A 27335-nucleotide genomic window follows, 5' to 3' on the forward strand; every position below is an offset into this window, starting at 1 on the left:
ATCCGGCCCTGAGGCTCCGGAGAGCCCCTGGCCAGATTACTCTCATGTACAGTTAGGTCTATATATATTTGGACAGAGACAACATTTTTCTAATTTTGGTTATAGACATTACCACAATGAATTTTAAACAAAACAATTCAGATGCAGTTGAAGTACAGACTTTCAGCTTTCATTTGAGGGTATCCACATTAAAATTGGATCAAGGGTTTAGGAGTTTCAGCTCCTTAACATGTACCACCCCTGTTTTTATAGGGACCAAAAGTAATTGGACAGATTCAATAATTTTAAATAAAATGTTCATTTTTAGTACTTGGTTGAAAACCCTTTGTTGGCAATGACTGCCTGAAGTCTTGAACTCATGGACATCACCAGTCGCGATGTTTCCTCCTTTTTGATGCTCTGCCAGGCCTTCACTGCGGTGGTTTTCAGTTGCTGTTTGTTTGTGGTTCTTTCTGTCTGAAGTTTAGTCTTTAACAAGTGAAATGCTGCTCAATTGGGTTGAGATCAGATGACTGACTTGGCCATTCAAGAATATTCCACTTCTTTGCTTTAATAAACACCTGGGTTGCTTTGGCTTTATGTTTTGAGTCATTGTCCATCTGTAGTATGAAACGATGACCAATCAGTTTGGCTGCATTTGGCTGGATCTGAGCACACAGTATGGTGGCTCTGAATACCTCAGAATTCATTCGGCTACTTCTGTCCTGTGTCACATCATCAATAAACACTAATGACCCAGTGCCACTGGCAGCCATGCATGCCCAAGTCATCACACTGCCTCCGCCGTGTTTTACAGATGATGTGGTATGCTTTGGATCATGAGCTGTACCACGCCTTCGCCATACTTTTCTCTTTTCATCATTCTGGTAGAGGTTGATCTTGGTTTCATCTGTCCAAAGAATGTTCTTCCAGAACTGTGCTGGCTTTTTTAGATGTTTTTTAGCAAAGTCCAGCCTAGCCTTTTTAATCTTGATGCTTATGAGAGGCTGCACCGTGCAGTGAACCCTCTGTAGTTACTTTCATGTAGTCTTCTCTTTATGGTAGATTTGGATATTGATACGCCGACCTCCTGGAGAGTGTTGTTCACTTGGTTGGCTGTTGTGAAGGGGTTTCTCTTCACCATGGAGATTATTCTGCGATCATCCACCACTGTTGTCTTCCGTGGGCGCTCAGGTCTTCTTGCATTGATGAGTTCACCAGTGCTTTCTTTCTTTCTCAGGATGTACCAAACTGTAGATTTTGCCACTCCTAATATTGTAGCAATTTCTCGGATGTTTTTTTTCTGTTTTCGCAGCTTAAGAATGGCTTGTTTCACCTGCATGGAGAGCTCCTTTGACTTCATGTTTACTTCACAGCAAAACCTTCCAAATGCAGCACCACACCTCAAATCAACTCCAGGCCTTTTATCTGCTTAATTGAGAATGACATAACAAAGGGATTGCCCACACCTGTCCATGAAATAGCCTTGGAGTCAATTGTCCAATTACTTTTGGTCCCTTTAAAAACAGGGTGGCACGTGTTAAGGAGCTGAAACTCCTAAACCCTTCATCCAATTGTAATGTGGATACCCTCAAATGAAAGCTGAAAGTCTGAACTTCAACTGCATCTGAATTGTTTTGTTTAAAATTCATTGTGGTAATGTCTATAACCAAAATTAGAAAAATGTTGTCTCTGTCCAAATATATATAGACCTAACTGTACGGCAGGAAGGCACTTACAGGAGAAAATGGCAGCAGAGCTGCAGGCATCCATCCTGCTTCCTGCAGCAGCGCGGCTGGAAGGTGTCATCATTCAGCATGTGGCTGTGCCGGAGAGGAAGCTGACGGCGCCGAAGATGCTGCTGGGGAACGGACAGAGAAGTGAGTGGTGCTGTGTGTGTGTGTCTGCGGGAGAAATTGCAGAGAGGTGTGTGTGTGTCTACGGGGAACGTGCAGAGAGGTGTGTGTAGGTGGTGGAGAGGGCAATGATGTGGGTGATAGAAAGCACGATGGGGGAGAAGGCAATGATGAAGGTGGTGGAGAGTGCAATGATGGGGTGGTGGGGGAGAAAACAATGATAGAGGTAGTGGAAAGGGCAATGATGGAGTAGTGGGGGAGAAGGCAATGATGGAGGAGATGGAGAAGGCAATGATGGGAGTGGTGGGGGAGAAGGCAATGATGGTGGTGGTGGAAAGGATGATGGGGTGGTGGGGCAGGAGGCAATGATGGAGGTGGTGGAATGGGAAATTATGTGGGTAGTGGGGGTGAAAAGAATCAGAGGTGGTGGAAAGTGCAATGATGGGGTGGTGAGGGAGAAAACAATGACAGAGGTAGTGGAAAGGGCAATGATGGGGGTAGTGGGGGAGAAAGCAATGATGGGGTGGTGGGTGAGAAGGCAATGATGGAGGTGGTGATGAGGACAATGATGTGGTGGAGGGGGAGAACAATTATGGATGTAGTGGAGAGGGTTATGAGGGGGGCTACATTATATTCTATGAGGGGGCTACATTATATTCTAAGAGGGGGCTGCATTATATTCTATGAAGGGGCTGCATTATACTATATGAGGGGGCTACATTATATTCTATGATGGGGCTGCATTATACTATATGAGGGCTGCATTATACTCTATAAGGGGGCTACATTATATTCTATGAAGGGGCTGCATTATGTTCTATGAGGTGAGTGCATTATATTCTATGATGGGGGCTACTTTATATTCTATGAGGGGGCTACTGTATATTCTATGAGGGGCTACCCCAACCCCGCTACATAATTAAGATGTGTACTACTACATTATACCCTGATATTAGCGTGTTTTACCGCACAATTGGTGGTCTAGTATTTATTTCTATGTAGCTACATAGTGGGCCCCAAGAATGATTTTCTTTTGTAGGCCCAAGGTGCTCCAGTCCGACGTTGCACATGAGTACCTTAGAGCTTTCATATTGCTGCAGATAAAATAGTGGTAGACAAGTCATATGCCATTTGCATTGAACTATATGGCTAGAGAGTCAAGTGCGAAGAGAGAGTGTCACAGTCGGAACAGGACAACATATGAAGTCGTTACATCCATTGTTACAATGTGTCCCTGCACATTTAAGGGTCGCATGACACAGGTGGTCGCGTAGTCATGCCTCGCATACATCTTGTGGTAGAACAAAGCGGCTGCTATTTGGTATACAATATGGCTTTATTCCTGCAAACCAGGGCTATTGACTATAGTGGAGCAGGCGGAGTCAATGTGTGCTTTGTCGTGCATCATTTTTGGGCGTATGCGCCTATGGAGGCAGACACCAGGACAAAACTCTGTCTGGCTGTCCACCTAGGCTAATAGGTATCAACGCTCCGTCTGCGCCATTATAGTCAATATCTTGATGCCCGAATCCTGGTTTCCAGTGGGTTCGGATGTAAGTCCAACAGGGCCACTGAACATAGGAGAAGGTCCGGTGTGTAAGCACTCTAACTTTGTAGGACAGTGTGAGACAGTAAGGGGGATGTTATGTTTGCTAATGACAGGTGTTATGAAGGCAATCCAGAAACACAGTGAGCTTAGCGATCAGAGCGCACACAGTGATCTGACAAATACCCAAAAATACAAGAACGAGCTCTGAGACGTGGAAACTCTGTAGACTGCACACCTGATCCTATCCTAAACACAACTAAAAGCGGCTGTGGATTGCGCCTAACAACTACCTAGGCAACTCGGCACAGCCTAAGAAACTAGCTAGCCTGAAGATAGAAAAATAGGCCTGACTTGCCCCAGAGAAATTCCCCAAAGGAAAAGGCAGCCCCCCACATATAATGACTGTGAGTAAGATGAAAAGACAAAACGTAGGGATGAAATAGATTCAGCAAAGTGGGGCCCGATATTCTAGGACAGAGCGAGGACAGTAAAGCGAACTTTGCAGTCTACAAAAAACCCTAAAGCAAAACCACGCAAAGGGGGCAAAAAAAACCCACCGTGCCGAACTAACGGCATGGCGGTACACCCTTTGCGTCTCAGAGCTTCCAGCAAAACAAAAGACAAGCTGGACAGAAAAAAAGCAACAAAAAAAAAGCAAAAAGCACTTAGCTATACAGAGCAGCAGGTCACAGGAACAATCAGGAGAAGCTCAGATCCAACACTGAAACATTGACAAGGAGCAAGGATAGCAGCATCAGGCGGAGTTAAGTAATGAAGCAGTCAACGAGCTCTCCAGAACACCTGAGGGAGGAAGCTCAGAAGCTGCAGCACCACTTGTGACCACAGGAGTGAATTCAGCCACAGAATTCACAACAGTACCCCCCCCTTGAGGAGGGGTCACCGAACCCTCACCAGAGCCCCCAGGCCGACCAGGATGAGCCGCATGAAAGGCACGAACAAGATCGGAAGCATGAACATCAGAGGCAAAAACCCAGGAATTATCTTCCTGAGCATAACCCTTCCATTTAACCAGATACTGGAGTTTCCGTCTAGAAACACGAGAATCCAAAATCTTCTCCACAATATACTCCAATTCCCCCTCCACCAAAACCGGGGCAGGAGGCTCAACAGATGGAACCATAGGTGCCACGTATCTCCGCAACAACGACCTATGGAATACATTATGTATGGAAAAGGAGTCTGGGAGGGTCAAACGAAAAGACACAGGATTGAGAACCTCAGAAATCCTATACGGACCAATAAAACGAGGTTTAAATTTAGGAGAGGAAACCTTCATAGGAATATGACGAGAAGATAACCAAACCAGATCCCCAACACGAAGTCGGGGACCCACACGGCGTCTGCGATTAGCGAAAAGTTGAGCTTTCTCCTGGGACAAGATCAAATTGTCCACTACCTGAGTCCAGATCTGCTGCAACCTATCCACCACAGAATCCACACCAGGACAGTCCGAAGACTCAACCTGTCCTGAAGAGAAACATCTGGCTGACACAACACAGGGGCAGAACAAAAACGACGCTTCAACTCCTGAAAAGCTTCCACAGCAGCAGAAGACCAATTAACCAAATCAGCACCCTTCTTGGTCAAATCGGTCAATGGTTTGGCAATGCTAGAAAAATTACAGATGAAGCGACGATAAAAATTAGCAAAGCCCAGGAACTTTTGCAGACTTTTCAGAGATGTCGGCTGAATCCAATCCTGGATGGCTTGGACCTTAACTGGATCCATCTCGATAGTAGAAGGGGTAAACATGAACCCCAAAAATGAAACTTTCTGCACACCGAAGAGACACTTTGATCCCTTCACAAACAAAGAGCTAGCACGCAGGACCTGAAAAACCATTCTGACCTGCTTCACATGAGACTCCCAATCATCTGAGAAGATCAAAATGTCATCCAAGTAAACAATCAGGAATTTATCCAGATACTCACGGAAGATGTCATGCATAAAAGACTGAAACACAGATGGAGCATTGGCAAGTCCGAACGGCATCACTAGATACTCAAAATGACCCTCGGGCATATTGAATGCAGTTTTCCATTCATCTCCTTGCCTGATTCTCACCAGATTATATGCACCACGAAGATCTATCTTAGTGAACCAACTAGCCCCCTTAATCCGAGCAAACAAGTCAGATAACAATGGCAAGGGATACTGAAATTTAACAGTGATCTTATTAAGAAGGCGGTAATCAATACAAGGTCTCAGCGAACCATCCTTCTTGGCTACAAAGAAGAACCCTGCTCCCAGTGGTGATGACGATGGGCGAATATGTCCCTTCTCCAGGGATTCCTTCACATAACTGCGCATAGCGGCGTGTTCGGGCACGGATAAATTAAATAATCGACCTTTAGGGAATTTACTACCAGGAATCAAATTGATAGCACAATCACAATCCCTATGCGGAGGTAGAGCATCGGACTTGGGCTCTTCAAATACATCCTGATAATCAGACAAGAACTCTGGGACCTCAGAAGGGGTGGATGACGAAATCGACAAAAATGGAACATCACCATGTACCCCCTGACAACCCCAGCTGGATACCGACATGGAATTCCAATCCAATACTGGATTATGGGTTTGTAGCCATGGCAACCCCAACACGACCACATCATGCAGATTATGCAACACCAGAAAGCGAATAACTTCCTGATGTGCAGGAGCCATGCACATGGTCAGCTGGGCCCAGTATTGAGGTTTATTCTTGGCCAAAGGTGTAGCATCAATTCCTCTCAATGGAATAGGACACCGCAAAGGCTCCAAGAAAAACCCACAACGTTTAGCATAATCCAAATCCATCAGATTCAGGGCAGCGCCCGAATCCACAAACGCCATGACAGAAAACGACGACAAAGAGCATATCAAGGTAATGGACAGAAGGAATTTGGACTGTACAGTACCAATGACGGCAGACCTAGCGGACCGCTTAGTGCGCTTAGGACAATCAGAAATAGCATGAGTGGAATCACCACAGTAGAAACACAGACCATTCAGACGTCTGTATTCCTGCCGTTCAACTCTAGTCATAGTCCTATCGCACTGCATAGGCTCAGGTTTAACCTCAGGCAGTACCGCCAAATGGTGCACAGATTTACGCTCGCGCAAGCGTCGACCGATCTGAATGGCCAAAGACAAAGACTCATTCAAACCAGCAGGCATAGGAAATCCCACCATGACATCCTTAAGAGCCTCAGAGAGACCCTTTCTGAACAAAGCTGCCAGCGCAGATTCATTCCACTGAGTGAGTACTGACCATTTCCTAAATTTCTGACAATATACTTCTATATCATCCTGACCCTGGCACAAAGCCAGCAAATTTTTCTCAGCCTGATCCACTGAATTAGGCTCATCGTACAGCAATCCGAGCGCCAGGAAAAACGCATCGACACTACTCAATGCAGGGTCTCCTGGCGCAAGAGAAAATGCCCAGTCTTGAGGGTCGCCGCGCAAAAAAAGAAATAATAATCAAAACCTGTTGAATAGGATTACCAGAAAAATGAGGTTTCAAGGCCAGAAATAGCTTACAATTATTTTTGAAACTTAGAAACTTAGTTCTATCTCCAAAAAAACAAATCAGGAATAGGAATTCTTGGTTCTAACATAGATTTCTGATCAATAGTATCTTGAATTTTTTGTACATTTATAACGAGATTATCCATTGAAGAGCACAGACCCTGAATATCCATGTCCACACCTGTGTCCAGAATCACCCAAATGTCTAGGGGAAAAAAAAAAAAGTGAACACAGAGCAGAAAAAAAAAAAAAAAAAATGATGTCAGAACTTTTTCTTTCCCTCTATTGAGAATCATTAGTTTGGCTCCTTGTACTGTTATGTTTGCTAATGACAGGTGTTATGAAGGCAATCCAGAAACACAGTGAGCTTAGCGATCAGAGCGCACACAGTGATCTGACAAATACCCAAAAATACAAGAACGAGCTCTGAGACGTGGAAACTCTGTAGACTGCACACCTGATCCTATCCTAAACACAACTAAAAGCGGCTGTGGATTGCGCCTAACAACTACCTAGGCAACTCGGCACAGCCTAAGAAACTAGCTAACCTGAAGATAGAAAAATAGGCCTGACTTGCCCCAGAGAAATTCCCCAAAGGAAAAGGCAGCCCCCCACATATAATGACTGTGAGTAAGATGAAAAGACAAAACGTAGGGATGAAATAGATTCAGCAAAGTGGGGCCCGATATTCTAGGACAGAGCGAGGACAGTAAAGCGAACTTTGCAGTCTACAAAAAACCCTAAAGCAAAACCACGCAAAGGGGGCAAAAAAAACCCACCGTGCCGAATTAACGGCACGGCGGTACACCCTTTGCGTCTCAGAGCTTCCAGCAAAACAAAAGACAAGCTGGACAGAAAAAAGCAACAAAAAAAAAAGCAAAAAGCACTTAGCTATACAGAGCAGCAGGTCACAGGAACAATCAGGAGAAGCTCAGATCCAACACTGAAACATTGACAAGGAGCAAGGATAGCAGCATCAGGCGGAGTTAAGTAATGAAGCAGTCAACGAGCTCACCAGAACACCTGAGGGAGGAAGCTCAGAAGCTGCAGCACCACTTGTGACCACAGGAGTGAATTCAGCCACAGAATTCACAACAGGGGGAATCATATGCAGGGGTCGTTAAGTGTCCCCCAGGATGCGCATAGAAGCATATCAAACCCGCTGGAGAGCATTGTAATCACAGCCACACCTAAGGTTGCAATGCAAAATTAAAGAGAGTGTGGTTTTGGTCAAACTATTTGACCAAGTTAGATTTAAGAAAACCTGAAATGGGCTTTTATTTTTGGAGATATCTGCAGGATGGTAGTGGGGCGTATCTCTCTCTCCACTTTGGGTTTTGCAAGTGGCCCGTGTCCACGGTTCACATTTAAATTTTGAGTTATGGTTTGGGCGAGTCATTTTGTGTTTTGCTAGTAGCAGAGTAGGAAGCTCTGTGCAGGACAGGTCTGTGTGGGTCTGAACACAGGCCAGAGCCAGGAAACTAAGCCCCTGACGCACACAGGAGGGATACAGTTGTACAGTTGCACACGGGAACTGAGTGTTACTGACTGTGAAGGACAATCCAGCAGCGATCCGGACTTTTTGTTGAGAGTCACCACAATAAAGACATTTAACTTGGACTATCCTGGGTCACTGCCTCTTTACTGCACTGTGTGAACACCGCTGCATACAGTAGATAAGGGATACTCCTCTGTTTTGTGCGTTTAAGAAAGCAAAAAAAAAAAAAAATCAAAGCATAAAACCAAAACAAGAGAAGTCTCATGTTGTCATCTCAGAACACTGATATCTGCACAGTCAGATAGATCATTGCCAAGTTCTCTCCCCGTGTAAAGGGAGAAGGCCTTGTGTATTAGCGAGGATCCCTGAACAGCTGATATACTGGTTATTAAAAGCAGGGCATCAGAGGTGAAAGCCTTGTGAAATGAGAAAACTTCATCCAAGATGAGAATCTCAGCTACGGCAAGATTGAGTTTCATTGTCTGCAACTGTTCCCAGAGCTCCGTATCCATTGAGGAGCGGAACATATCAGTATGGATGCCAACAAAAACCTAAAATCTAACTTAAGTGGATCCACTGCAAGTGACTGAATGAAGGTCATGTGGTGTCCCGAGTCCAAAAACAAGAGGCAGGGATAGGTCTGCATTAGGCCTAGCCCAGCCTGTTGTTTTTGGACTTGAGACACCACATGACCTTCATTCAGTCACCTACAGTGGATCCACTGACGTTAGATTTTGGGCCTAATGCAGATGGCCACATTATAGATCCTTGTGGTACGGACCCATTGTGTTGTGACTATAAAAATGCATACTCCCATATCTTAACACTAATTTTATATGGAGGCACACAGGCGTGAAAAAGCGGTTCTTTCTGCTGTCTCGAGGATGTCTCAGGAGCTTTGGTGCCCTAAGCTCGCCTCAAGAGCAGCATGTTTGAGACCCATGGTCGACACAGTAAAATCTGACACTACATTGTGCCATCTGTTATGATTTTTCCTTTTATTATGGATTCTTCTCCATTCACATGTGCAGCTGAATTAACAATGGTTTTGGTTTCTGCTATCAGATCGCAGCACATTGTGTAAGTGCAGATGGGAAGGGGATGAAGACGGGGTAAGGACTTTTCTTCCTGGTGCAGAAGTGTTTAAGGATTGGATTTCCTAATTGTTTTTCATACAAACAACCGTAGGTAACTGATAGGATTACGTCTTATTCATCGTTCTGTAAAGCTAATGAGCTGAAGAAAGATCCTAATGTTCCTTGGCACGTTCTTTCGTCTGCTCTTGTACTGCAAGTGGGTGACATGCAGTAAAGTGCAATGTCATATGAGGATATGGAGTTTTCCGATTTTTAAAGTACACCTGCATCTTTAGGCTAAGAGCACTTGGAGCTTTTTTTGAGGTGACCAAAAACAGCAAGAATGGAGTTTTAAGGTGTTTTTTTAATAGAAAATGGCTATGTGCAAAGAGTTTAAGAAGTTCTTGGAGCAGAAACCATAGGCACATGACGCCTTTGTCAAGCGTAGTCTGCCACGGAAACCGACTAAAAAAAAAATCAACAGAATGAACATAAGAATTTCTATGGAAAAATGACTCTCTGTGCCCATGTTCAGGCTTTTGAAAGTGCTTTAACAGCTTCAGGTTTCTAAAAACGGCAAGCGGTTAAGTGATCGCTCTATTCTGGCAATTTTTGTTCGGAAGATAGTCTTTACTTTACAATAAAAGTTTATGGGAAAGTTGAAAAGATGCTTGGAAGATAGTCTGGACATTTTGGAGCATTTTGCCATTAAATTTGCTTAAAAAAAAAAAACAGCGCAAAAAACTATTGGAAAAATTTTCAAAACAATGCGGGCAGCCAAAACCATAGAAAACATTCTCATAAAACAACTGAAAATAGGGCACAAAAGATGGAAACTCTCCAAATCCTCCTAAAAAAACATGGAGGTTCTGCTCAGTTTCTGCTCCGAAAACTCAAAAGACTCATTAGCACATGCGCTTAAGTGGTATTTTAACATTACATTGTTTTCAATCAGAAACCATCTCAGAAAGCCCATTTTTTTGTTTTGAAAAGTGTTGTAAAAGTTAAGTTGGCGTTTTGTGAAGTATTTTGTTACAGTTTTTGATGAATGTTTTCTGTTAACATTTTCTTTTAGTGTTTTGAAGTGAATTTGAAGTGAATTTTTGTGACGATTTTCTCACTGTGACGCTAGTCACCACTCACGTACAAGCCGTGAGGCAGGGTAGTCAAACCTTCCGAGATCAGATACCAAGAGAGCATACAGTAACAAGAGTTGTGGGGGCACCACAGGCAGTCTTTAGTAGGATCCAACCTCGGCCTAAACTTGTACTGAAACCAACACGCATCGGGTCTCTACCACTTCACCTGACTCCATGTGTGCTAAGCTTACTGGCGCTATGGTTGTTCCATGACATTTTCCATGGACTTCTCGTAGGTGAATATCCCTTATGGGCACTTCCCTTTCAACTGCTCGGTTTCAATCACCTATCTTTACCCCTTATGATTTTCCATTTAACTCTGCTCTCTTCATTGGACCGGGATATTTGGGCTATCAATTATTATACATGTTTGGCTTATGTTTGGTAAAGTTGTTCATAGTCTTTGTATCTATATCAGGTGGGTTTGTGGTTGTTTGGGCTAATATATAGGTGCCCACTATATATCCATCTTTGACCATGTTAGGGATCTGCCACATGTTATGTGTTGGTATGCTGTTTATTAGCCTTTCTATATATGCTTGCACACACTGAAAGTCGGGGTTGAAGTACCAAGCTTTATTATGAGCTTATGTTCTGCTTTGGTATGTCACATGTGTGACTATTTTAATGTTTTTAAAGTCCTGTAAGTGTTTTTTTGCATCCAATAAATTTCAATTAAGCGTCCATGTCTCTTGGTTATCCCCTCTTTATGACCTATACTTTTTTCTTGAATTAGTTGGTTTCAATACCAAGAGAGCATGTCATAAACTAAAGGGGAAAGACAAATGCGTAGTCAGGTCATGGTTCAAGGTCAAAATACCAGAATGATAGCGGATCAGAGAAAAGGAGCTAGGCAAACGGATGATTAGAATGAGGTCCAAGGTCAGGCAATAATAGATCAACAAACAGAGGACAGGTATATAATTCAAACATGCACCACCGAGCAAATGCTACAACTGCTAGAGATCTGGGGCTGTCAGCTTAGCTAAGTAGTTGGGTGATCACTTAGAACAGGGAGCACCTAAAGGAAGCTCTGAACGTTCCACTTTTAGATTGGACAGCTGAGGTGTCTATCAAAATACTCAGCACGCCGCTGAATTAGATTGGATGATTGAGCTGTCACTCACTGCATACAAGACCAACTGAGAGGAGGAATCGTGACAGTATCCCCTCTATAGGCATATGCCTATGACTAAGAACTTTGTTCGAAACGCGTCAGGCATTTAGAGGCTGCGTCCCTGCATGTTGTTTTCTTTGTTGACATGAAAATAAAATACTGAAGATTTTATGAAGAGACGCCTGGTGCTGGAACTCTTTTTTTTTTTTTTCTTTTTGGGTAAAAATGAAGACCAGTCCTCCTGCTGAGCCGCAACAGAACATCTTAAAATTTGTTCCAACGATTGATTTTTCCTCTCGGTCTGACCGTTGGCTTCAGGGTAGTAAGCAGAGGAGAATGACAGATGAATCCCCAACTTCTTACAAAACGCTCTCCAGAATTCGGAGACAAATTGCACCCCCCTACCTCATACAATGTTCAAAGGAATAACATGCAATCTCACCACATGATTGATAAACAACCTGGAAAGTGTTAGGTTAACAGTAGTAGGTTAACCCCGATAATGGAACAAAGGGAGCTTCTTTACTGAATCGGTCAACTACCACCAAAATGCGTCCAAAACACATTGAGCGGAGGAATCGTGACACCACCATGCACTGATTAGCAGCTTTCTATCAATGTACAGTGCACACAGAAAGCTGTTTACACATAAAGTCTTTTGACCCTTTTGCGACCTCCGCCGTACTAGTACTGGGAAGGTCGCTTTCCTCCCTTTGATGTTGGTTCTGGCACTAAGCCCACATCTTTCCTGGTACATGTCAGATGTTTTGAACAGCTGACATGTGCCCGGAACAGCCGCGGGTGGAATCGCGATCTACCTGCGGATATTAGCTCGTTAAATGCCGCTGTCAAACTCTGAAATTGGCATTTAACGTGCGCTTCCAACCATTGAGTCAGAAATCTACCCACCGTTGACCCTGTCACCGGTGGGTTGGCATGACAAACAGAGGTCTCCTGGAGACCTCTATGGTTGTCAGTGGCGGATTGCTATGAGCGCCACCCGGTGGTCGGCGCTCATAGCAAGTCCGCAATTCTGTTACATACAGGTGATCTGATCATCGCCTGTATGAAGCAGAGCTGATCGGATTATGGCAGCTTCTAGCCTCCCATGGAGACTATTAAAGTATGCAAAAAGTAAAACAAGTTATAAAAATATTAAAAAAACAAAAAAATATAAAAGTTTAAATCACCCCCCTTCACCCCATTCAAAATAAAACAATAAAAAAAAAATCAAACATACACATACTTGGTATCGCCGCGTTCAGAATCGCCCGATCTATCAAAAAAATTAACCTTAACCAGATTAACCTGATCGCTAAACGGCATAGCGAGAAAAAAGTCAAAACGCCAGAATTACGTTTTTTTTGCCGCCACAACATTACATTTAAATGCAATAACAGGCGATGAAAAGAACGTATCTGCACCAAAATGGTCTCATTAAAAACATCAGCTTGGCGCACAAAAATTAAGCCCTCAGCCTGATATCATGAAAAATGGTGACGCTACGGGTCTCGGAAAATTGCGCCATTTATTTTTTTTTTTTAACAAACTGAATTTTTTTCACCACTTAGATAAAAAATAAACTAGACATGTTTGGTGTCTATGAACTCGTAATGACCTGGAGAATCATAATGGAAGGTCAGTTTTAGCATTTAATGAACATGGTTAAAAAAGCGCTGTACCTTTTAGGCTAGAGACCGACTGAGAGGTTCACCTTGACATTGGTAGTGGGCTTCATACAGTCTGATCAGAATGTAAAACTGAGAACCTGATATTCACTTTTGTACATTTTTTGCCTAGCGGCCTTAAAATGACGTATGATTTATGGATGTGCGGTCCATGTCTGTTTATACAGTTCTGATATTTACACAGAAAGCTGCCAATCAGTGGTGTGGGCGGGGTTATACACAGAAAGCTGCCAATCAGTTTTGTGGGCGGAGTTATACACTGAAAGCTGCCAATCAGCTGTGTGGGCGGGGTTATACGCAGAAAGCTGCCAATCAGTGGTGTCGGCGGGGTTATACACAGAAAGCTGCCAATCAGTGGTGTGGGCGGGGTTATACGCAGAAAGCTGGCAATCAGTGGTGTGGGCGGGGTTATACACAGAAAGCTGCCAATCAGTGGTGTGGGCGGGGTTATACACAGAAAGCTGCCAATCAGTGGTGTGGGTGGAGTTATACACAGAAAGCTGCCAATCAGTGGTGTGGGCGGGGTTATACACAGAAAGCTGCCAATCAGTGGTGTGGGCGGGGTTATACACAGAAAGCTGCCAATCAGTGGTGTGGGCGGGGTTATACGCAGCTCAGTATTCTAAACTACAGCAGAGAAAACTCTGATTGTACCCCAACTGCTGCACCCAGTAAACTAAGTGACACATAGGTGGAATCAGGGTCTCTGTCCCTACATCATGCTGCTGTAACATATCCTTAGGATAGGACACAAGGGTTGACATATGGCCAATGCTGCTGCACCAGGGTCCGGAGATGGATGAGGGCTCGCTGGCAACAGCAACTATTCCAGCTGGAGGACGCACATCCAGCTGAAATGTACTGTGGTGCAGGGGAGCCTCCGTCTCTCTGCGCTGTAATACACGCTGCCGGCCAATCAGAAGCCTGCAGATGATGTCGGCGTGCCCCTGTCAGCTCATGTGATGATTAAAGAAGAAGATGCCATGTGTTGTAGGAAATAGGGGAAGTGAGTAGTAGCGTTTTATTTTTTTTTAAATGTGTTGGAAAAGAACAGGGCACATTACCCCAGAAAGGGGCCCAAAATGGGGCACATTTCCCAAGGATTGGTCACATAATGATAGGAAGGACACAAGGATGGGGCACATTATACCAGAAAGGGGATCAGTATGGCGCACATTATCCCAGGAAGGGGACTAGTATGAGGCACATTATCCCAGGAAGGGGACTAGTATGAGGCACATTATCCCAGGAAGGGGACCAGTATGAGGCACATTATCCCAGGAAGGGGACCAGTATGAGGCACATTATCCCAGGAAGGGGAATAGTATGGGGCACATTATCCCAGGAAGGGGACCAGTATGAGGCACATTATCCCAGGAAGGGGACTAGTATGAGGCACATTATCCCAGGAAGGGGACTAGTATGGGGCACATTATCCCAGGAAGGGGACCAGTATGGGGCACATTATCCCAGGAAGGGGACCAGTATGAGGCACATTATCCCAGGAAGGGGACCAGTATGAGGCACATTATCCCAGGAAGGGGACTAGTATGGGGCACATTATCCCAGGAAGGGGACCAGTATGGGGCACATTATCCCAGGAAGGGGACTAGTATGAGGCACATTATCCCAGGAAGGGGACCAGTATGAGGCACATTATCCCAGGAAGGGGACCAGTATGAGGCACATTATCCCAGGAAGGGGAATAGTATGGGGCACATTATCCCAGGAAGGGGACCAGTATGAGGCACATTATCCCAGGAAGGGGACTAGTATGAGGCACATTATCCCAGGAAGGGGACTAGTATGGGGCACATTATCCCAGGAAGGGGACCAGTATGGGGCACATTATCCCAGGAAGGGGACCAGTATGAGGCACATTATCCCAGGAAGGGGACCAGTATGAGGCACATTATCCCAGGAAGGGGACTAGTATGGGGCACATTATCCCAGGAAGGGGACCAGTATGGGGCACATTATCCCAGGAAGGGGACTAGTATGAGGCACATTATCCAGAGAAGGGGACCAGTATGGGGCACATTATCCCAGGAAGGTGACCAGTATGAGGCACATTATCCCAGGAAGGGGACTAGTATGAGGCACATTATCCCAGGAAGGGGACCAGTATGAGGCACATTATCCCAGGAAGGGGACCAGTATGAGGCACATTATCCCAGGAAGGGGACTAGTATGGGGCACATTATCCCAGGAAGGGGACCAGTATGGGGCACATTATCCCAGGAAGGGGACTAGTATGAGGCACATTATCCCAGGAAGGGGACCAGTATGAGGCAAATTATCCCAGGAAGGGGACCAGTATGAGGCACATTATCCCAGGAAGGGGACTAGTATGGGGCACATTATCCCAGGAAGGGGACCAGTATGGGGCACATTATCCCAGGAAGGGGACCAGTATGGGGCACATTATCCCAGGAAGGGGACTAGCATGAGGCACATTATCCCAGGAAGGGGACTAGTATGGGGCACATTATCCCAGGAAGGGGACCACTATGAGGCACATTATCCCAGGAAGGGGACCAGTATGGGGCACATTATCCCAGGAAGGGGACCAGTATGGGGCACATTATCCCAGGAAGGGGACCAGTATGGGGCATATTATCCCAGGAAGGGTACCAGTATGAGGCACATTATCCCAGGAAGGGGACCAGCATGGGGCACATTATCCCAGGAAGGGGACCAGTATGGGGCACATTATCCCAGGAAGGGGACCAGTATGGGGCATATTATCCCAGGAAGGGGACCAGTATGAGGCACATTATCCCAGGAAGGGGACCAGCATGGGGCACATTATCCCAGGAAGGGGACCAGTATGGGGCACATTATCCCAGGAAGGGGGCCAGTATGGGGCACATTATTCCAGGAAGGGGACCAGTATGGGGCACATTATCCTCGGAAGGAGACAAGGATGGGGCACATTACCCCAGAAAGGGGACCGAGATGGGGTACATTAACCCAGGATTGCTAATATAATGATAGGAAGGAAGCAAGGACGGGGTACGTTATCTTAGGAAGGAGACCAGTATGTGGTTGATTACCCCAGGATTGGTCACATTATCCTAGGAAGGACACAAGGATGGGGCACATTATACCAGAAAGGGGGACATTATTTCAAGAAGGAGGCCAGGTTGGGAGACATTATCCAAAAAATTGACCCAGGATGTGGACATTATTAGTTGAAGCCTGATTATTACCTGATAGCATCATCTCCCCCCTTTTATTATAAGACCCTGATAATGATTTCTCCCACCCTCTATAATTTATTATGACACTATTAGGTACTTATAATGAATGTGTGTGTGTGGGCGGGAGACACAGGCCAGGGACTAAGGCTATGTGCACATGTTCAGGATTTGCAGCAGAAAATTCTGCAGCAAATCCTGATGCATTGGCAGGAAAAATAGTGAGTAAAATACGTTGTTTTGATGTGTTTTTTACATGTGTTTTTCTTGCATATTTATCCCCACTCATTAGTATGGGTGAAATACGCTGTAAGAATTGACATTATGCAGATTTAAATCTGCTGCAAATCTGCAGAGAAAAAATAAGCAGCGTGTGCAGGAGACATCAGGGATCTCATTCACTTTGCTTGTAATGTAAAACGTTGCATATATTCAACAACAAATCCGTGCAGAACAAAAGTAACAGAAACGCAATGTGTGCACACGGCCTTCACATGAATTGGGGAGAGTCACAGAGTCTGTTTATATTTATTGTGTGCAGAGATTATAGTTAATGGAGGCACAGCTCTGGCTTATCAGTTTAAGTTTTGAATTGTGTGTGGATAATAGCATATTAATGGTGGGGAACATATTTGGAGTGCGGAAGATTTTTATTTGGGAGACAAATGTGTACATACAATATACCGTATGTGACCCTATTATTGTCAGGGTTGCGGTGTTTAATGTTAAAAGTCGTAACTCGGAGATGTCGGCGTGAAGGTCTGACCAGATGGAAAATAAATGACAGAAAACGACTCCAATCAGACGAGACGTCAGCAGTCACTGGATGTAAGCATTTATTCTTTATACTGCGTAACTTGGAGGAATTCTGTTATTTATAAAATCCCTTAACCACGTACTCACGTTCGTGTGAAATATCAGACGGACTCATAGAAGACTCAGAGCATATCTATTTCTGATCCGATTCTGAGGACCTACTCAATGGGTCTGTGTGCTCCCCGAGGAAAAAAAAAAAAATCAGGCAGTACACTGACACTTCCCACAGATAAAGGAATGTAGACTTATTATGTATAGTACAGTCCCGTAGTATATAGTGTACTTTTTTGTTATATATAGCACTGTCCCTTAGTATAGTATACTTTTTTGTTATATATAGTGCCATCCTGTATTATATAGAGTACTTTCTTGTTATATACAGTGCTGTCCCTTAGTATATAGTGTACTTTCTTGTTATATATAGAGCTGTTTCTTTGTACATAGCGTACTTTATTGTTATATATCGTGGCGTCCATTAGTATAACGTGTTCTTTCTTATTATATGTAGTGCTATCCTGTAGTATATACGGTACTTTCTTGTTATATATAGTGCCATCTATTAGTATATAGTGTACTTTCTTGTTATATATAGTGCCGTCCCTTATTATATACAGTGCAGGCAACAAAAAAAATCTTTATAAGTTCAACGAAACCACAAAATCAGGACATTGAACTGTTTATTGTGAATATTTTGTTACAATTAGTATTGAGAAGTGAAAGTTGAACTTTGGTTGCTATAGATAACTAAGCCAGTTTGGCTTTTAGACAGTTATTGATTATCCCCTCCATTGTGTACACATTTAAGAAGTGAAATAATGATGCTGATTTTACATATAAAAAAATATTAGTAAACTTTCTTGTTGTATATAGTGCCATCACATAATATATAGTGTAATTTATTGTTTTATATAGTGCCATCCCTTAGTATATAGTGCACTTGCTTGCTATATATAGTGTCATCACTGTTATGATACGGTGGTCTAGGAGCAACATGGATAGAGCTCTGAAAGAAGTGGTAACTGTACTGACCGCAGTCCCTAAGCTCAACACAACACTAGAAGTAGCCGTGGAATGCTCCTAACTCTCCCTAGGCATCTCGTCACAGCCTAAGAGCTAACTACCCCTAAAGAAAGAAGCAGGAAAGCTATCTTGCCTCAGAGAAAATCCCCAAAGGATAGATTAGCCCCCCACAAATAATGACTGTGAGTGGAGAGGAAAAAGACATACACAGAATGAAACCAGGATGAGCACAGGAGGCCAGTCTAGCTAAATAGATAGGACAGGATGGAATACTGTGCGGTCAGTATAAAACACTACAAAAATCCACGCAGAGTTTACAAAAAATCTCCACACCTGACTAAAGGTGTGGAGGGCAAATCTGCCTCCCAGAGCTTCCAGCAAGACAGAATAAATTCACACTGATAAGCTGGACAAACATAGAAAGCACAGAATGGATAAGTCCACAATCTATGGACAGAAAAGAGCAAGCAAAAACTTAGCTTTGCTGAACTGGTCAGGATAACAGGGAACTCCAAAGAGATGTGAATCCAACCAGGAACCATTTACAAGTGGCACTGGCTGAAGAGCCAGACCTAAATAGCAGAGCAGAAGAGACGATAAGTGGAGGCAGCTGATGACAGCTAACTCCAAGGAGCAGCCATACCACTAGAAACCACAAGAAGGAGCCCAAGAGCAGAACTCACAAAAGTGCCACTTACAACCACCGGAGGGAGCCCAAGAGCGGAATTCACAACACATCCCGTAGTGCAGTGTTCCCCAACTCCAGTCCTCAAGAGCCACCAACAGGTCATGTTTTCAGGATTTCCTTAGTATTGCACAGGTGATAATTACATCACCTGGACAGGCAATCATTCAATAACCTGTGCAATACTAAGGAAATCCTGAAAACATGACCTGTTGGTGGCTCTCGAGGACAGGAGTTGGGGAACACTGCAGTAGTATACAGTGTACTTTTTTGTTTAATATAGTGCAATCCCATAGTATGTAGTATACTTTTTGTTATACATAGTGCCATCCCATAGTATATAGTGTACTTTCTTGCTATGTATAGCGCCATACCTTAGTATATAGTGTACGTTCTTGTTTTATATAGTGCCGTCCCTTGGTATATAGTGTGCTTTCTTGTTATATATAGTGCCATCCCTTATAGTGCACTTTCTTTTTATATATAGTGCCATTCCTTAGTATATAGTGTACTCTCTTGTTATATATAGTGCCATCTCGTAGTATATAGTGTCCTTTTTTGTTATATGTAGTGTCATCCCTTAGTAGTGTACATTTTTGTTATATAGTGCCATTCCACAGTATATAGCGAACTTTATTGTTACATATAGCGCCATCCCTTAGTATATAATGTACTTTCTTGTTATATATAGTGCCATCCCATAGTACATAGTGTACTTTCTTGTTAAATATAGTGTCATCCCTTAGTATATAGTGTACTTTTTTGTTATATAGTGCCATCCCACAGTATATAGTGTACTTTCTTGCTATATATAGTGCCATCCCATAGTACATAGTGTACTTTCTTGTTATATATAGTGCGGTCCCTTGGTATATAGTGTACTTTCTTGCGATATATAGAGCCGTCCCGTAGTATTTAGTGTATGCTCATGTTATATATAGAGTTGTCTCTTAGTATTTAGTGTGTGTTTCTGTTATACATAGTGCCATCCTTAATTACATAGTTTCCTTTTTTTTCCCTTATATGAAAACGAGACATAACTGATAGCCTCAGGTTCAGCAGAGATAAATATGTTTATATATATTCTGTATATCGCGCCATCACACGTTGCATATCGGATGTTAAAGGGAACCTGTCACCTGAATTTGGCGGGACAGGTTTGCGGTCATATGGGCGGGGTTTTCGGGTGTTTGATTCACCCTTTCCTTACCCGCTGGCTGCATGCTGGCCGCAATATTGGGTTCAAGTTCATGCTGTGTCCTCCGAAGTACACACCTGCGCAAGGCGCAAGATTGCCTTGCGCAGGCGTGTACTTCGGAGGACACAGCATGAACTTCAACCCAATATTGCGGCCAGCATGCAGCCAGCGGGTAAGGAAAGGGTGAATCAAACACCCGAAAACCCCGCCCATATGACCACAAACTTGTCCCGCCAAATTCAGGTGACAGGTTCCCTCTAACTGCATATGGATCGACAGCAGTCGGGGACTGACAGCTCTACAAGCTTTGGCAGGGGAACAGCAATGCCCCAGTCACTCATTGCTAAGCCTAAAAAAAGTTTAACCCTAAAATATCCATCAAGATCAGAGCCAGCTGCACTGTAAAGTGATCCTTTTATTGTATAATTAGTCAGGCGTGAAATACCCAATGGCCATTCCAAGCAGATGTCTGTGGCCTGGAGATGTAGGAGGCCGGAGTACCTTCGACAGTTATTACTTGATAGGATCATTTTGCAATGATAAAGGAACATCTGGAATACATTAAAGGGGGTTTCTGCTTTAGAAATCCCTTTTTTGTTATACAAGTCAATAAAATGATCAATGGGTTTTCCCTAGTTTGGACCGACAGCGATTATCAAAATGGGAAGAAGAATTTTTTTTCCTTGCAGCACCACCCCTGGAGAAGTTAGGCATTACATCGTGCTCATTTAGGGTGTCTGCATACTGCACCAGCGTGCTTGGGGAAGCCAAAATTGTGGGGCAGCGCATACAAGTGGCACAGCTCCGTATGGGAGACAGCTTGCAGTACCATGTCAGCCACTGCACAATGTAAGGAGCGCTACCTTCATCTAGATAAAAAACCCAGAAGTCAGACCCCAACCAATCTGACAGTGGTGACCTATCCCAAGCAGAGGCAGGCCTTTAATATTAAAGTCCAAAAAAACCCTTTTCTACTGCCTTTTACATTTCTACAAAGCCAAGCCCATATTCCAAGCATGAAACCTAAAAGTGGGAACGTGTTGCAAATCACTGTTCATATGGTGACAAAAATATAATAATGGGTCGAATGTAAAGCACGGAAAAAATCTGGAGCATCATTAATCAGAAACCAAGCGAGCTGTGACATCACCTATTGTGATCCTATGTTATTTACTGTATATAGAGGTGTTATCAGTCATTGTACAGGAGGAGAAGGTGAGCTGTGATATCACCTATTGTGAATGGTGGATCCTATGTTATTTACTGTATATAGAGGTGTTATGAGTCATTGTACAAGAGGAGGAGGTGAGCTGTGACATCACCTATTGTGAATGGTGGATCCGGTGTTATCTACTGTATATAGAGGTGTTATCAGTCACTGTACAGGAGGAGGAGGTGAGCTGTGACATCACCTATTGAGAATGGTGGATCCTGTGTTATCTACTGTATATAGAGGTGTTATCAGACATTGTACAGGAGGAGGAGGTGAGCTGTGATATAACCTATTGTGAATGGTGGATCTTGTGTTATCTACTGTATATAGAGGTGTTATCAGTTATTGTACAGGAGAAGGTGAGCTGTGACATCACCTATTGAGAATGGTGGATCCTGTGTTATCTACTGTATATAGAGGTGTTATCAGTCATTGTACAGGAGGAGGAGGAGGTGAGCTGTGACATCACCTATTGTGAATGGTGGATCTTGTGTTATCTACTGTATATAGAGGTGTTATCAGTCATTGTACAGGAGGAGGAGGTGAGCTGTGACATCACCTATTGTGAATGGTGGATCCTGTGTTATATACTGTATATAGAGTGTATATAGAGGTGTTATCAGTCATTGTACAGGAGGAGGAGGTGAGCTGTGACATCACCTATTGAGAATGGTGGATCCTGTGTTATCTACTGTATATAGAGGTGTTATCAGACATTGTACAGGAGGAGGAGGTGAGCTGTGACATCACCTATTGAGAATGGTGGATCCTGTGTTATCTACTGTATATAGAGGTGTTATTAGACATTGTACAGGAGGAGGAGGTGAGCTGTGACATCACCTATTGTGAATGGTGCATCCTGTGGTATCTCCTGTATATAGAGGTGTTATCAGTCATTGTACAGGAGGAGGTGGTGAGCTGTGGCATAACCTATTGTGAATGGTGGATCCTGTGTTATCTACTGTATATAGAGGTGTTATTAGACATTGTACAGGAGGAGGAGGTGAGCTGTGACATCACCTATTGTGAATGGTGCATCCTGTGGTATCTCCTGTATATAGAGGTGTTATCAGACATTGTACAGGAGGAGGAGGTGAGCTGTGACATCACCTATTGTGAATGGTGGATCCAGTGTTATCTCCTGATATAGAGGTGTTATTAGACATTGTACAGGAGGAGGAGGTGAGCTGTGACATCACCTATTGTGAATGGTGCATCCTGTGGTATCTCCTGTATATAGAGGTGTTATCAGTCATTGTACAGGAGGAGGTGGTGAGCTGTGGCATAACCTATTGTGAATGGTGGATCCTGTGTTATCTACTGTATATAGAGGTGTTATCAGTCATTGTACAGAAGGAGGAGGAGGTGAACTGTGACATCACCTATTGTGAATGGTTGATCCTGTGTTACCTATTGTATATAGAGGTGCTATCAATCATTGTGCAGGAGGAGGAGGAGGTGAGCTGTGACATCACCTATTGTGAATGGTGGTTATCTACTGTATATAGAGGTGTTATCAGTCATTGTACAGGAGGAGGAGGTGAGCTGTGACATCAACTATTGTGAATGGTGGATCCTGTGTTATCTACTGTATATAGAGGTGTTATCAGTCATTGTACAGGAGGAGGAGGTGAGCTGTGACATCACCTATTGTGCATGGTGGATCCTGTGTTATCTACTGTATATAGAGGTGCTATCAGTCATTGTACAGGAGGAGGAGGTGAGCTGTGATATCACCTATTGTGAATGGTGGATCCTGTGTTACCTATTGTATATAGAGGTGCTATCAGTCATTGTGCAGGAGGAGGAGGTGAGCTGTGACATCACCTATTGTGAATGGTGGATCCTGTGTTACCTATTGTATATAGAGGTGTTATCAGTCATTGTAGTCCTGCCTGTGATGTTAATGAGTCCTCTGAAAAGCCTACTGTAACGATCAGGAAGTGTTGTGAATTCCGCTCTTGGGCTCCCTCCGGTGGTTGTAAGTAGCATTTTTGTGAGTTCTGCTCTTTGGCTCCCTCCTGTGGTTTTGAGTGGTATGGCTGCTTCTTGGATTTAGCTTCAGCAGCTGTTTTCACTGATCGTCTTTCTGGCTCGGCTATATTAGTCTGGCCTTATCCCTCATTCAATGCCAGCTGTCTATTGTTCCTGCCTGGAGTCATTGCTCTTAGGACTTTCCTGACACTCTGACCAGTTCATCAAAGCTAAGTCCTTGCTTGTCCTTTTGCGGTTCTCTTGTTGTGGACTTTGTTGTTCAGCACTTTCTTTGTTTTTGTTTATTTGTCCAGCTTTTCAGTATGGATCTATTCAGTTAAGCTGGAAGCTCTGGGCAGCAGAGTTTGCCCTCCACACCTTTAGTCAGGTGTGGAGATTTTTGCATTTCTCTGCGGTGGACTTTTTCTAGTTTTTATTACTGACCGCACAGCATTCTGTTCTGTACTATTTCTATCTAGCTAGAAGAGGCCTCCTGTGCTAAATCTTGTTTCATACTACGTATGTTATTTCCTTCTCCTCTTACAGTCATTACTTGTGGGGGGCTAATCTATCCTTTGGGGATTTTCTCTGAGGCAAGATAGTTTTCCTGCTTCTATCTTTAGGGGTAGTTAGCTCTTAGGCTGTGACGAGATGCCTAGGCAGAGTATAGTTGCCACCTGCTCAGAGCTAGTCGCATGTCGCTCCTTAATCACCAGATCATAACAAGGAAGTATGAATCTAGTATAAGACCTAGTGGCTAGTTTGAAAATTCATGGTTTTTTTTTGTTGTATTTTTTAAACATAGATATTGTTATGCCGAAGGTTGTTAAATATTAATAACAATAATAACAATAATATTCCTATAGAAAATTTAGAAAAAAAAAAACATTAAGAATGAAAAAAAATACATTTAACATAAAAAATTTCATTTAAAGGGAACCTGTCAGCAGGACTGTGCACAGTAACCTACACACAGTGTCAGGTCGGCGCCGTTATACTGATAACAATGATACCTTGTGATGAAATCCGTCTTGTGGTTGTTGTTTAATCTGTATTTGCAGTTTTCAAGTTAATGAGATTCTCGTGCTTTGGGGTGGGCTGTGAGCGGGGCTTCATGTGGTGCTCTGCTGACATATTCATGTGTATGGTTTATGACAGGACGCTGATCCCTCACTGACCTGCCCCCTATTCTACATACTGTTATATTCATATATTAATTTTATTTAGTGATATAAATTTGTTGATAAACAAAAAAATTCTTCCTCAAAATGGCGCCGGCTGTGCATGCACAGTACCATAAGTCAGATCACCGATAGATGCTACTGGCGCCATCTTGGTGGAGATTTTTTTTCTTCTTCAAAACAATAAGATATACAGTATGTAAAATAGGGGGAAAGTTAGTGACAGATCAGTGACCTATTATAAGCCCATACAGATGAGTGTGTAAGCAGAGCACCACATAAAGCCCCACCCAGTCACACCCACCCACAATCACACCCACAGTCCCGCCCATAGGCCCACCCAGTCACACCCACCCACAGTCACACCCACAGTCCCGCCCATAGGCCCACCCAGTCACACCCACAGGTCTGCCCACAGGTCCGCTCACAGGTCCACTCACAGGCCGCCCAGAAGCACAAGAATCTCATTAGTTGAAAACATCAAATACAGATTAAACAACAACCACAAGACGGATTTCATCAACCAAGGTATCATTTTAATCAGTATAACAGCACTGACCTGATTTTGTCTGTAGGTTACTGAACACAATCCTGCTGACAAATTCCCTTTAATCCATTGACCATTTTCTGATGACACATTCACGTTAAAAGATTAGACCAGCACTTGTGCGGCCCACTGTTAATGGCGGCAGTCGGCCTCCGCACCTGGCAGAGGAGAGGTCAGCTCCGCAGTAGATATCACTTTGAACCTACTGGCGTAATGGCTTCTATATATACACGATCTATAACAAATCCATCATCATATCACAATCAATTATTTTTTTTCCATCCATTCACTTATGATATATGGGGCCATCAGGTTTACATTTTTAATAGGTGTATATTGCTTTATGCCAGTCTATCCCGATGGCCAAAAAGTAATGGAAATCTAATGGAACAAAACGAATGGACGTGTGATCCATGCCCTGGAGATATTCACACCAAATGGCGCACAGGCAGGCTCTCGTATGCACCTCACTCCATACATTTATTTATTTTCTAGGAGGAATGCGTGTTTTCTATCAATACGTAAATACAAGACAATAAATACATGTGCAAAAGCAAAAATCCAACACAATCACAGAAAGGGAGGCCACACACATGATACGGATACACCTCATGTGAACAAAGAAAGGCCGGGCCTCTGGACCAGAACCCACTGGTATTCCCACATATGATGGGAGACCCCCCAACATTTCCCCTCCTTCCCAGCCCTCTTACCATGGCCTCCATATAACATTAGATTTTCCCTTCTGTCACAGTGCTGTTCCATCACAGATGTGCAATGAATAATTAAATCACCGCTGACCCCTCTCCTCCCACCCAGGGGACCCCCAATCTGCCTCCATTCTCGGGCATTCCAGTATATATACTCTGTAACCAGCCGGGTGACAACAATAATACAAAAAAATAATGCAACATATATAACAATAAACCTGGAATTTTACTACAGAGCCATCTGCTGGTGTCAATAGAAATTCGGTTTAAAGGGAAAAAAAACACATTGTTATTTGATAGAAGAAAGAAATAGGTGCAATGCAAAAAAAAACAAAAAACAGTCCACATGTGATTGTACGTGGTGACACAGCTGACAGCCACCATTGTGTGCTCATGTATGATCTCCTAGGGGCAGCACATGGGAGAGACAGCAGCTATATTTAGTGTGTGACAGGTCCCTGGACAGGCTGGTGTCACATTGAGGGTATACTCACACTACCAGCCTGGATATGATCCATGACACCATGGCTGGGGGTCCTGGGCTGGGGGTCCTGGGCTGGGGGTCCTGGTCAGCTGCCTCCTGCAGGGTCTGTTCTCTTACATGCAGCTCTGAGCCATGAGGCTGCTGCACAGGCTCCAGAATCCAGCTGTGGGCACTGGCTGAGGATGTGCTGCTGCTGCTGCTGCCAGGGCCAGGTCCTCCTCTCCAGGCTACATAGAAATGCTTGCACAGCCCAGGCTGGGAGAGGGTCTAGCAATCCATAAGCAGCTGCTCGGCTCCTTCAGCGATCATATTCTGGAAGGAGGAGTGAAGGATAGGGGTGGGGAGATACACAGCAAGCTTCATGCTTCACCCCCCTCCAACCTGCCACTGCTCAGGAGCCCATGTCCTGGGTTTACACTGCTACTGTACTGGGTGGTGGCTGGCAGCCTATTGTCTGGGCTGGAGAATGACATTTACTGGAAGGAGGTGATTCTCCAAGAGGTTCTGCAGCAGCTGATTGGTCATGGGACGCTTGTCAATGGTGCATTGAGGTCATGGTCAGGTCATTGATACAAAAAAAAATTGATAAACAGGTAGAAAAAAATACAGACTAGTGCATATTTTATCTCACATCAATCTATGTGTTATCCATCTATTCATCTAGTGTCGATATATCTATATACATAAGATATTTATCTCACAGCTATCTACTGTCTACCAAATAAAGCAGCATAAATCCAAAATAAAGTGCAGATGCAAAACTACAGATGTACGGACACTGGAAACAAAACAGATTAATTGAAAAGCCGATTTCTCAGTAACTATCTATCATCTATCTATCCTCTCTCCTCCTGTACCAGTTGTGACTTGT

General features: G+C 43.8%; 1 protein-coding gene across 3 annotated transcripts in view; it reads right to left on the minus strand.

The window, feature by feature from the left end:
• Positions 1–26920, minus strand: part of REEP1 (receptor accessory protein 1) — a 116169-nt gene extending 89249 nt beyond the window's left edge. Inside the window, exon 1 of one of the 3 annotated variants that reach the window (XM_069744929.1) lies at positions 26475–26920. In XM_069744929.1, the coding sequence (XP_069601030.1) occupies positions 26475–26506 (32 nt within the window). In that variant the 5' untranslated portion in view covers positions 26507–26920. The remainder of the gene's footprint in view (positions 1–26474) is intronic. The other 2 variants (XM_069744928.1, XM_069744930.1) reach the window with 2 other exon arrangements.
• Positions 26921–27335: the final 415 nt, after the last annotated feature.

Source organism: Ranitomeya imitator, chromosome 1 (genome assembly GCF_032444005.1).
Source record: "Ranitomeya imitator isolate aRanImi1 chromosome 1, aRanImi1.pri, whole genome shotgun sequence".
Taxonomy (NCBI): domain Eukaryota; kingdom Metazoa; phylum Chordata; class Amphibia; order Anura; family Dendrobatidae; genus Ranitomeya; species Ranitomeya imitator.